Source organism: Setaria italica, chromosome V (assembly GCF_000263155.2).
Source record: "Setaria italica strain Yugu1 chromosome V, Setaria_italica_v2.0, whole genome shotgun sequence".
NCBI lineage: Eukaryota > Viridiplantae > Streptophyta > Magnoliopsida > Poales > Poaceae > Setaria > Setaria italica.
In genome coordinates, this window is record NC_028454.1 from 17,106,890 (window position 1) to 17,119,681 (window position 12,792).

General features: G+C 47.1%; 1 protein-coding gene across 1 annotated transcript; it reads right to left on the minus strand.

Annotated features, from left to right (window-relative positions):
• Positions 1 to 1,358: 1,358 nt before the first annotated feature.
• On the minus strand, positions 1,359 to 2,744 carry LOC101765161 (peroxidase 2). The gene is made up of 2 exons (XM_004968703.2): positions 2,481 to 2,744; positions 1,359 to 2,384 (listed from the first exon to the last, which is right to left on the minus strand). Exons 1-2 carry the CDS (start codon positions 2,685 to 2,687, stop codon positions 1,623 to 1,625), a joined length of 969 nt encoding a protein of 322 aa, XP_004968760.1. The 5' UTR covers positions 2,688 to 2,744; the 3' UTR covers positions 1,359 to 1,622.
• Between the last annotated feature and the right edge of the window lie 10,048 nt (positions 2,745 to 12,792).

The following is a 12,792-nucleotide window of genomic DNA, read 5'->3' on the forward strand; positions in this document are numbered from 1 at the left end:
CCTAAACACCCCTGCATTCCGAAAACATATATAATATATAAAGATATGCACGACACAAACAAAAATTGTAACTAAATGTAATAATTTCAACTAACTCCTAAAACACATACATTTTGAATACTTATACAAAATATAACTCTTGCATTGCGAATAATATTCATCTTAAATTTATCTAAATAAATCAACAAACTAATTTTACCGACTAAACTATATTTTTTTATGTCTCGTATCAACACCTAGATTTCATCTACTAATTAACACTACACCATTTATATAGCTACCACATCAACTATTACATCTACCAACTATGAGTTAAGCTAAACTAGGGGATTAGTAATAATACCTCAAAAGAAGCGAAGATTCGGGCTTCAATCTCCACCCTACTCCCCTCCCCCTTGCCTCCCTCCCTCCCTCCCTTTCTTTCTCTTCTCCTCCCTCCCTTTCTTCCTCTTCTCTCCCGAACCCTCCCTCCCTTCCTCTTCTCTCCCCACCGCTTGCTCAGTTCGCTGCGTGGGCAAAGGGGCATCCACAAAATCTCGCTCGGCTCTGGCGTGGGCAAGGGGGCGGCCGGCCTGCAGCTTTTGAGGGCACAGGGGAGCTACCGCCGAATCAGCCGGCGGTAGCTATCCCGCTCCCGCCGTTTGAATTGTCAGGTCCTGCTCCCGCCCGTTGATCCGGTGGAAAGCGGATACTGCCAGATGGAACGGTGGTAACAGCCTCGTCCACCGTGCCGCTGCAAGCCAGGTGCCGCCCGCCGGATCAGAGGGCGGTAAGCGGATTCCCATGCTGACGTGGCGGCCACGCACCCAGCGGTAGCTTCTCTTACCATCGGTTGAGATGGCGGTAGCCCTTTACCGCCGTTTGATATGGCGGCGGAGATCTATTTCTGCAAATTTTGGATCGCCTATTTATTTCTGCAAATTCGTAAAATAAAAAATAAAAAAATAAAAAAATTCTAAGACCAGCTGGGGCGGATCCATGAAGGGCCCATCGAGGACAGGGGCCCTGCTCAATTTCTATTACCTAGTATTTTTGGACTAAGAAGGTCCACGTTCAACTTATGGCCCAGGTCCATCACAAATATAAGCTTGGTTTTGACTGCCAAAAGCCCAAAACATGGTCTCCATGTGAGAAATCGCCAAACCATTGGGCATTGGCTCTGCTCCAAGCCTCCAACACTTAAAAAGTAGAAGTATATGCAATATATATGAGACCAATGTCCCCACTCCCCACCACACCATGCATATATATGTAGTATTCATTTGGTCAAAGCCCAAAACTTTATCATGATATTGGACAACAATTAAGAAGGCTTTGCCAGTCTAGATCATCCCTCTTATGTGTTTCTCACACACATGTCACGTCAAAGAGAGTTTGCTGCATTTCTTCAGAAAAAAAGGCAGTAGAGGCCTCATAAACAGCATCAAGCAACCAAATCAACAAATACAACGCCGCCGCGGCGAAAGCAAAAGGTAATTGAGAAACCAAGATATGCCCACCAGTACGTTACATGTGGGGGCGAGCTGAACCAACACATTTGAAAACAGTTTCTTCAAAAGCGGTAGCAAAAGGCACGAATCTCTCTGGTTTGCTGATCAAGCGAGAGCAGCTTCACTCCCAGCTTAGTTGACGAGCCTGCAGTTCCTCCTGATCTCGCCGTCGCGGCCGGTCTTCACGCCGATGGCGGCCATCTTCACCATCGCCTTGGCGAACTTCTTCTCCCACGAACCCGGGAACCTGGCGTTGGCGCGCACCATCCTCGCGGTGTTGGGCGCCGACAGCAGCGCGGCGTCCGACGTGAACAGCACCTTGCGCGCCAGCACGTTCTTGTAGTATTGGTTGTCCAGCGCGTCCGGGGAGACCACGTCCTGGGTCACCGTCGGATCGTTGGCAGCGGTCGGGCTGGCCGGGCACTGCTTCCTCAGCTGCGTCGCCAGCGGAGCGGCGATGTCGGACGGCGAGCTCAGGCGTGCCTGGACGAAGGACGAGCAGTGGGACCGGCCAATGGAGTGCGCGCCGGAGAGCACCACCACGTCCTCGACGCTGAGCCCCTTGGCGGCGAAGGCGGAGACGAGGCTGGAGAGGTTGGAGGAGGGGCCGGGCAGGAACGTGAGGGTCTCGCTGGCGAGGGACTTGCGCCCGTCCAGCCGCCCCGCCGGCATGTGGAAGCTGACCTTAGCGTGGCTGAGGAGATAGGACGCGTCGCGCCCGGCGAAGGCGACGATGTCGGCGCAGGAGACCGTGCCGGGGCAGGCCTTCTCGACGGCGGCCTTGGCCGCGTCGATCACCTCGTAGCCACGCAGGCTGGGGTTGTTGGGCGCCCCCAGCTTCTCCGGCTGCGGGTTCGCCGCCGTCGGGTCGAGGAGCACGGACGCGTCGCAGCCCTGCAGCACACGCACACTTGCATTCGTCAGTCACACGACACACGTGCCATTTCTCGTCGGATGCATGCATGCCACATCAGAATGACTGTACCGTACCTCGACGAAGCAGTCGTGGAAGAGCATGCGGATGAGGCCAGCGCCGACGCCGGTGTTGGCGCGAACGGCCTTCTTCACCTCGGCCCTCACGAGGGCCTCGGCCCTGGGGCACGTCTTCCTGTAGTAGCCCACCTGCAGGCCATCGCACGCCGTGGCCAGAACCAGAGCGCACGAGACTAGTAAGCAGAGCTTAATGCTGGCAGCCATGACGACTGTCGTCTTAGCAGCTGGATGATGCTTGAGATCGAGCTGAAGAGGTCGATCAGGAGGTAGCTGCTGTGTTAGTGCGTACTAAAGATGCCTATTTATAGATATAGAAGAGTAGGTGCGGATGCATGGCATGGCATGGCATGGCATGCATATCGATATGGCATGCACGTTTATGTTAGGATATGTCATTAACCGTACCTTTATTTGGCTGGAGCTATAATACTGTTGCGCGGCTAGCTTTATTAGGCGGCTATGAGCAACCAAACACGGCTTGTCATGCTGGCAGAGTACTTTAAACACGTTTAGGCCATAGATTAGTCATCCTCACTACCTCCTTTTTGCAGCTCATGAACCATACTCTACGAGTGCCTGTCTCGGGAACGCCAATAAAGCGGACACCGCATATTGTTTTCTACTGGTACGTGCTTTTGTCTGACAGGATGTGCTGCCGAATAGAAATGATTGTGCAGAACTCGATCACGTTGGACTAAGGTCTACGTGATCCACCAACCACGCCAGAGGATTGACTAAACTAGACTAACGGCATGTGTCGTCGTAGTGTTGAGACGACGTGCAACATGCCAACAAACAATTCATGTGATTAGCAATAATCGACGTCCCATCCATATTCTCCCAACTTGCAGTGGGGATGAAGTCTTTGAGGCCAAGTTACACTGCAATCATATCTATTGGGCTCAAATCTCATCATGGCCCTTGCCCTTTCAAGGCCCATTTCAGGCTTCTAACCACAAAGTTTGATGCCACGCCCTTTCCTCTCCTCTCCTTGTAGCCAGGCCGTTTTTTTCTCTCGATGCGCATTTAAATGGACGTTCGAAAAATAAAGCATATAGAAAAAACTTATTTGGTTTCTTATTTACTTCCACGCACTGTACATGTTGGATGATCATCAGAGCTTCAAAGTATCTTCGTAGCTGTCCTAAGGATGCATGTAACAGTGGTGAATCAGGGTAGCAAAACCCCCCATGGGGACAGCCCTGCGAGGAACCGCCCCGAATCCGACGGGGACGGGGAAGTATTTTCCCCCGCGGGGAACGGGGTGGAGCCCCGAATTGCTGCCGAGGAGGGGTCGGGGGACATATTGTCCCCGTGGGATCCGAAAACAGTCAAAACATGTATTTGGCTCTTGAAACATGTATCCCAACACATGTGGCCCAACACAGTTCAATTCGAAGTAAATATCTTACTCCCACCCAGGCCCGGCCCTGGGGTCGAGCAGTGCGGCTGCCCTGGGCCCCAAAAACGGAGGGGCCCCATCCCATGTATACATGTAGTATATGTATATGTATATGTATATATGGCTGCTGATTACGTGGTTTAGATATTTAGACGTTTAGTTTAGCAATTGGGCCAGGCCCATAGCCTAAGGCCTTAGCACAAGCAGCACTACAGTAGGCCACCAGCAGCTAAATCCAGTAATCCACGAGAGAACGGATCGATCATGCGCCCTCCGCCAGTCCGCCTGTTCGCATGCTGCCGCCTGATCCGATCTCCAGGAACTCGCCGCCAAGGCTCCGACCGTTCAACGCCGGTGACCGTTCGAGTTCTGACGCCAACAAACGCCACAGGCAGCCACCGAGCCACGGCCAGAAGTAAAATAGGTAACACAAACTTGCCCCCTCCAATCCTCGATTAATATTCAAACTTCAAAGTTCAAAATTCATCTATACTGCTAATAATTTGATTAAGTCGATCCAATATGTTAGTACATTTGTAAGTTACTAATTGTCTTGTTAAAATTTCCAATGCCCTCATGTCATCTAGGAAGCATGCATCAGGCAGTGAGAAAAGGAAAAGGAAGAAACGTGTAGATGAGTTGATAGAATCACAAAGAGGATCCATTGACAGATTTTTTAAGAGTAGTACAACAGCTTCAAGAAACCCAGACGCGTCGGTGATAGTTGCTGTGGAGGAACAAACTAATACTATTCCAGAAGACAATGTTGGCATCAACACGGATGATAACAATGTGAGTGATCATGAGCACTTTGCTAGTGATGAAGAACCAATTTTTACTTCAGATATGTATGATCCAGTCAATTGGGACAATCTTGATAATAAAGCAAGGGACATATTAGTAGAGAAGGGTCTATAAGAGAAGAAAATATTATATTTCCTTTGGATGCCAATTCAAGACATTTTTCTTACACTCGTTACTCTAGAAAAATGAGCAATGGAGAAGTACGTGATAGGAAATGGTTAGTCTATTCAAAACATGTTGATAAAGTATTTTGCTTTTGCTGTAAGCTTTTTGGTTCTAACAACTGCAAGAGTTCACTAGGGCGTGATGGATTTAGAGATTGGAGGCATACTAGTGAGAAGTTGAAAGAGCATGAAGTTAGTGTTGATCATATTACCAACATGAACTCTTGGAATGAACTGAGTGCAAGACTAAGGAAATGAGAAACGATCGACAAGGAATTACAACAATAAATTGCAAAGGAGAAAGAAAGCCTAAGGCAAGTTCTGTTACAAATAGTGGCCATTGTGAAATTTTTTGGTAAACGCAACTTAGCTTTTCGAGGATCTAGTGAGCAACTTTACAATGACCTTAATGGTAATTTCTTAGCTTGTTGTGAGATGATCTTTGTGAGATGATCGCAAAAATTTGACTTGGTGATGCAAAACCACCTTAGACGTATTCAAAACAAAGAGCTTCGGTATCATTATCTTAGTCATAAAATTCAGAATGAGTTGATTTCTCTTATGGCTTCTGACATTACAAGTTCTATCATTAAGATTGTTATTAAAGATGCCAAATATTTTTCGGTTATCCTTGACTGCACCCCAGATGTAAGTCACCAAGAACAGATGAGTTTGTCGGTTCGATGTGTTGATATGTCTAATGGAAAAATAAAATTTGAAGAGTACTTTCTTGGTTTTGTGAAGGTGGATGACACATCTGGTGAAGAGCTTTTCAATGTATTGCTTGATGCCATCAAGTCATTTGATCTTAATATTAAAGATGTCAGGGGTCAAGGTTATGATAATGGCTCTAATATGAAAGGAAAAAATAAAGGAGTACGAAGGAGGTTGCTTGATATAAATCCAAGAGCTGTGTATATGCCATGTGCTTGCCACAGCCTTAATCTTACCCTTTGTGATATGGCTAACTCCTGTACTAAGGCTATTTCCTTTTTTGGAGTTGTGCAGCGGGTATATGTATTATTTTCTAGTTCTACCAAGAGATGGAGTGCTATGCTTGAACATGTCAAAGATTTAACCGTGAAGTCATTGAGTAATACTCGTTGGGAGAGTCGAATAAAAAGTGTCAAAGCAATTAGATATCAAGCTCCTCAACTACGGTCAGCTTTGAAGGCATTAAGTGAAGATAGAGATACCACTGCCAAGGATAGGAGTGATGCAAAAAAAATTGTTTGATATCCTTGGAAGCTTTGAGTTCATACTTGGTATGGTTATTTGGCATGATTAATTATTTGCTGTGAATACTGTGAGCAAGAAGTTGCAGTCACCATCCATGTGTATTGATTCTACCTTACAACAGATAGAAGGTATGGTGAGTTATTTTGGTACTTATAGAAATAAAGGGTTTGCTTCCAGTGTGATCATTGCTAGAGAAATTGCATCAGACATGGATGTAGAGGCTACATTTCCTGTAAAGCGTCGTGCTTCTAGGAAGAAACAATTCGATGAAACACAATACAATGAAGCAATTTTGCAAGCTGAGAGGGACTTTGAAGTTAATTATTTTTTGGTTATGGTTGATAATGCAATCACATCACTAAAAAGTAGATTTGAGGAACTCCGATCATTCACAAGTATATTTGGATTTTTAATGAGTTCAACGACCTTGAAGTCCCTAGATGGTATTGAACTAAAACAATGTTGCACTAAGTTTACAGAAACTTTCACTCTAGATGGTGAATCTGATGTTGAGATAAATGATCTGATTTTCGAGTTAAGTGTTATGCAGTTCACTTTGCCAGATAGACCAATATCTGCTATGGAGATTTTTGAGTTTGTCAGAGAAGCGGATTGCTATCCTAATATTTCTATTGTATATCGAATCTTATTTACTATGCCTGTGACTGTGGCATCAGCTGAAAGAAGCTTTTCAAAGCTGAAATTGTTGAAGAATCATCTAAGGTCTGTAATGTCTTAAGAAAGGTTAAATGGTTTGGCCACTTATTTATTGAGAAGAAATTGTTGGATCAGATCGATATTGATGCCATCATCAATGACTTCGCATCTAGAAATGTTAGAAGAAATTTTTGATGTAATATAAATTGCTTGATATGAATGTTGCTTTTGGACACATGATCTAAATATTTTATTATAATTATTACTACTGCTATTACTTTTATTAGTATAGGCCCCCTCTTTTAGTTTCGCTCTGGGCCACAAAAGTCTCAGGATCGGGCTTGCTCCCAGCGTCAACCTTATCTGCTCGACTGCTCCTATCATCTTTCGTCTCTCAAGTTTTGGCTGCTGCCTCTGGACTTTGGAGGTCTGAGACTAGGAGCGTGGGGCTGCCACTGCACCAAGAGGTGCGCGAGCCTGCTCCTCCATCCTCCGCTTCCATTCCTCGATGCGCCAGCCGCCCAGTGCCGCTCCTCGAGTCATCGCATCGCGCAGGCGCTTCCTTGACTTGTCGATTCCTCTGTTGATTGTCCTCGCCCGTCACCACGACGTTCGTCCTCGATGTCGTGCTATTCACCTAGGTCTCCGGCAGTCCTTGTCCTCACAGCCGCTCATCCCCGCGGGGCTTCACCGAGGATCCGCCGGGGCTAAGGTCGGGGGACGTTTTTGCCCGCCGAAGCCATTTGGGGGCAGGGAGTGAGTGAAGCGTCCCCACATAAGTAGAGACTAAATGTGATCCAAATTATCAGTCCCAGGAGGCTGATAACACATTTATTCAACAGATAGTTCAGAAACCGTACAACTCCCGAAGGAGCGGGCGGGCAAGCCACACCCAAAGCAAGACTAAAGCGATAACAACACAAATCCAAGTTGCAGTCCAGTCGGACTCCGGGCTGCAATCGGAGCTAAGCGTCAGCGGAAGCATCCTGCAAAAGGGGCCAACACCACAGGCAGCGTTGGGTGCAGACGCAACCTCCTACTCGAAGTCCTCGGCGACGAAGTCCGGATCCTCCTCTGAAGTAACAACACAAGGGTGAGTACAAAAGTACTCAGCAAGTCCAACCCCATCCACGGAGGGGGATACAACAGAGTATGCACGAGATTAATCAAGGAAATAAGCTATGGTTTATTTGCAGTAAAGCTAGATTTTAAACACATGCAGGGTTCCATTTCAAAGAAGTTTCATAAAAACATTTTAGTAAACACTATAACAAGTGGGGTTGATCCTACACAAAGGATCCAAGTTTTATCGCCACCGGACTCCCCGTCCGCCGTAGCGCACGGCACACCTGCCGGACACTTCCAAAATTCCACACACCCACACACGCGGTAGAATACCAGACATCCCCAAAAGCTAGTTGTGTGACCGAGCCGTAACTCGTCCAATGCCGTGGACACGGCTACCCGGATAGGTTTTAACTCTGCAGAGGTTGTACACTTTTCCCACAAGTAGGGTACCGTATCGCGAACACCTTAGTGTCGGTACGGATCCTAACAAAGCCATTACCCACCTTAGCCAACACTGACTAGTCAACGCGAGAACGCTCAAGGGGTTAACAACCCATCCACGGGGTCGTAACCGGGACCTAAGTCACCAAGAGCTTAGTCCTTTTCCAAGACCTCCCGTTGCTCACCAGCACACCTGAAGCCTAGCAGTTTAGCTAGTGGGATTTATGCTAAGCCGTTGCCCATACAACGGTCGAGTGGTTGTACGATGAGGGAATTAGGCAGGATGACACATCAACTCGGTCCTTAGTTATGACGAGATGGATATCTCCCACACTGCTCAACCACTGAGGTACGAGCCTGTCAATCCGGAGTTCCACACAAGAAACACCCATCCATCTCATCCACCACCTCTCCTAACACCCGAAAACTCAACTTCTCAGTTAAACATACTCACACATTTATTTTCCGAGTAAACAGGTGTAGTCATGTTTGAATTTGGATAAAGAGTTCCTAAGCATTCTAGCAGTATTTACCATCTAAACAGAGCAACTCATATTTAGAGATAAATAAGGGACAACAAGGAATAGTCATAACAATCAAGGGGTGGCTATCCAACCTTGTCTTGCGATAAAACAATATGCATTTTATAAAACAGGCCAATAGGTTGTGTCTGAAAAACTGGGTATTAAAATATGCATCAAAGGGTGAGATTGGACTTGCCGTTCTCAAAGCCTTCCGGGAGCTCCTGCTCGCGGTACTGGTCCTCGGGCTCGGGCTCGCGGTCGAACTCCTCCTCGCGCTCCTCCTCGGGTACTCCGCGATCTACGGCACACACAAACGAGCACACAATAAATAAAAGGAAAAAGGGTTTTACCCGATGAGCTCCGAACAGGAAACATGAACGGAAAATAGGTAGGAAGGGTATTTTCGTGGGATTTTGATATGCCTTGGCGGAAATGTATGAGAGGAGGCCGTGGTCGAGTTTGGGGTTAATCGGAGGAGGTTTGGCGCATGAAATGACGGGTTAAAGGAGTATTAGGGGCTTTAAAATGGGGTTTTAGGACTGAACCGCGAGAGTAAGGACCTATCTGTAATTATTTTTGGAATGGTGGAAGGGCCTATTCGCGAATAAGGGAAACTAGTGGGCTGGATCGCGAGGAGAGGGATTTACCCCTTCTTCTTCCTGGAGACAGCCAGAAACTTGAGAGGAGCAATGGCCGTTGGTGTTCTGGTGGTGGGAGTGAGGAAGGCAATGTGCTCGTGGTGAGGGTGTGGAGGTGGAGGCTCGGCTCCCTCCTTTTATAGGCGGCGCGCGGGCGGGCGAGGGCCGGGGTAATGATGGCGGCCGGACTTTTGACCGGTGGCGTGCCGGAGTGGTGGAGCTCGTGGATGGCGTGGCGGCGTGGTCGACGAGGCCACAGGGGCGGCGACCGGTGACCGGCGACACGACGCGACGCACCGAGCCAAACGCTAAACGCCAAGGCGCGAGCGGGCGCGGTACGGACGACGTGACGCGGTGCGGGCGCGGCGAGGCACGGGCTCGGCGCGGCGGGGCGCGGCGGCGCGGCGTGGGGAGGGGGGGGCCGGTGCAAGTGGGTGGGGTGCCAGGAAGTAAAAGAAGAGAGAGAAGAAAGGAAAAAGAAAGGGGAGGAAGAAGGAGAAGGAAAAAGAAGGAAAGAAGGAGGAAGAAAAAGAAAGAAGGAAGAGAAAGAGAGGGAAGGGAGGGGAAAAAGATGGCGAAATTTTCGGGATTCGTCTGCGCGTGGTGACGGATTGACGGGCACGCGGCGAAAATTACGGGGAGTGGAAAATGGGGAATTGACGGGTCGGGGCCATGACGGCGGGTCCGACGGAAGGGAAAAGACTTGATGGAGCTCGGCGGTCGGAAAAATTTTGTAAAGTGTTTTTAACGGGTGATTTAACCGGGTGTATTTTGCGGGCGTTACAGTGAGATTCGGGGAACGGGGCGGGGCAGGGATCCCCCCCCCCCTGGTTTGCCACCCTGAGTGGTGAACAGTTGAACACACTGTGATATTGACGCTAATGAGTTGCAGTTGCACATGTAGTTAAAGTTACTCCAGGATTTCATTCCAAATGAAAACATGGGACCTCATGATATTTATAATATGAGTAAAATACGCGGGCTATCCTTAAACTTGTTAGCCCTTAAACTTGTTCCCTAAACTCTCAAAATGCATTTTAGGTTGAACTTGTCTCAAGATGTCATCCAGGTCCCTAAACTCTCAAAACACATTTTCAGGTCCCTCAACTTGTCTCCGGATGTCATCCGAGTCCTTAAACTCTCAAAGTGCATTTTTAGATCCCCCAATCAAGCACCAAGAAATGCATGTGTGTGATCACTAGCATAAGGTGGTTGCAAAGGCAGCGAGCAAGGAACCTGTATTGCTATCAGCGGCATGTGACAAGTTTTAAGATTTGAAAATGTATTTTGAGAGTTTAGAGATCCAGATGAAATCTGTTGACAAGTTTGGGGGTTTAAATATGCACTCTGAGAGTTTAGGAACTCAGATGACACCTTGAGACAAGTTTGGGGACCTGAAGATACATTTTAAGAGCTTAGGGATATGGATGACACTATAGGACAAGTTCAGGGACCATGGGTATATTTTCCTGTTATAATTTCACAAGACAACTGGACTGTTTCCCTTTTTCAAACACGTAAAACATTTGCACGCCAAATTGATTAAGGCGAGGAGCGTGCAAAGAAGCACAAGTTAGCCGGAGGTCATGGAGATTCCCGGCAAGGCCCAGATACAACTTGTTACTTATTAGGGCAATATATATTACATAGCTGGTCAACCACAACCTAAAATTAACAGCACAACGAGCTAGATCAGCAAGCTCGACATCCTCTTAGTCGTTTAATTTTCTAAATGCAAATATCGCATGTAGATTTTCTTTTTCAAGTGAACGTGGATTCAACAGAGAAGGCGATGATGTCCGCGCAGGCGCAGACGGTGCCGATGGAGTCAGGCCTCCTCGAAGGCGCCCTTGGCTGAGTCTGTTGTGGGTATCCCTAGCTGCTCCGGCTGCGGGTTGTCCTCCGTCGGGCGGTCGGGCAGAGCAGGACGGAAGCGTTACACTACGGGAAAGCTTATCTTCGCCGAGTGTAATTACTTCGCCGAGTGCTTTTTTTCGGGCACTCGGCGAAGCGCCGTTTTGCCGAGTGTAACATAAAAAACACACGGCAAAAATAAAACACTCGGCGAAATACCGGTTTGCCGAGTGCCACCCAAAAAACACTCGGCAAACACCCAACAGGCACTCGGCAAACTTTAACACTCGGCAAAATGACGCCCACGTGACTTCCCCGTGCCGCCGGCGGCGCCCCTCCGTGACGGCCGTTAGTGTTTGCCGAGTGCCAACATAGGGCACTCGGCAAAGGCAATAGTTTGCCGAGTGCCTTGATGGGACACTCGGCAAACTCTACAGTTTGCCGACTGTTAGGGCGTACACTCGGCAAACTATAGGGTTTGCCGAGTGTCTTTTCACACACTCGGCAAACATAATTTTTTTTCCCCTCCTTCACCCTCCAAACTTTTTACACTCCACATGTATGGCATTTGGCACTGCATGGTAGAAGATGGACTATTTTTTGACCTGTTTGCTATATTTAATCAATTAATTTCATTTGGAGTAATTTTTTGATTTAAGTCAAATTTGAACTGCAGGTGGTTGGAATAATGGAATAATATGAGTGAAAAAATCATATTCATGTTAGTGAGTCTAAATTGAGGTCTCACCCAGAAAACGAAAAGAAATTTCGAACATGTTGCTAAGGAAACACGACTACGAACGTGTGGCCAAATGATTGTTTAATTCTCAAAAATACAAACGAAGTTTGAAAATCATGAGATTTTGCAAGATGCTTTGATTTCGTATGCAGAGGCCGTGGTAAAAAATTGATAAGGTTTCGCACAAGTTTTGACATATGATGTTTACAATTCGAAGCATCTCCGGAGAGGTTTCAGAGAAGTTCAAAGGATCCGGTAAGATTTTGAGATGAATCGATAAAAGTAATTCTCATTGAGTCCAAATTTTTTTTTATAGGCTATAGAGAACATAGATAGGTTCATGTCAAATTTTGGGAAATTTTCAGATCTGTTTGGTAATTTTTATTCATTAATTGGACGTATATGAATTTAATAGATATAAATTAAATATGAGCTATAAATCCATGAAATAATGGTACAATATTACTTAAAAAATGAAATACGCAATGTTTAGTGAATTGGACTAGGTTTACACAAAGTTTACGTCCTTTTAATTACTAAAAGTGGTGTTGTACATGCAATATAGGTAGGTGTTTGCCGAGTGCTACGTAGGGCACTCGGCAAAGGGATGGTTTGCCGAGTGTCACAAATAAGGCACTCGGCAAAGTCACAAATAGGGCACTCGGGTCCACGTCGCAGTGTCTCGCAGTGTTAGTACGAAATTCGGGGGGAAAAAACACCCTTTGCCGAGTGCCCCGGATCTAGCATCGTCATCACGCTCTTATCTCGCTTCCCTCCTT

Coding starts and splice junctions, on each gene's coding strand:
- LOC101765161 (XM_004968703.2), bottom strand. CDS start 2,687: ATGGCTGCCAGCATTAAGCTCTGCTTACTAGTCTCGTGCGCTCTGGTT. Junction 2,385..2,480: donor TCCACGACTGCTTCGTCGAG/GTACGGTACAGT, acceptor CGTGTGCTGCAG/GGCTGCGACGCGTCCGTGCT.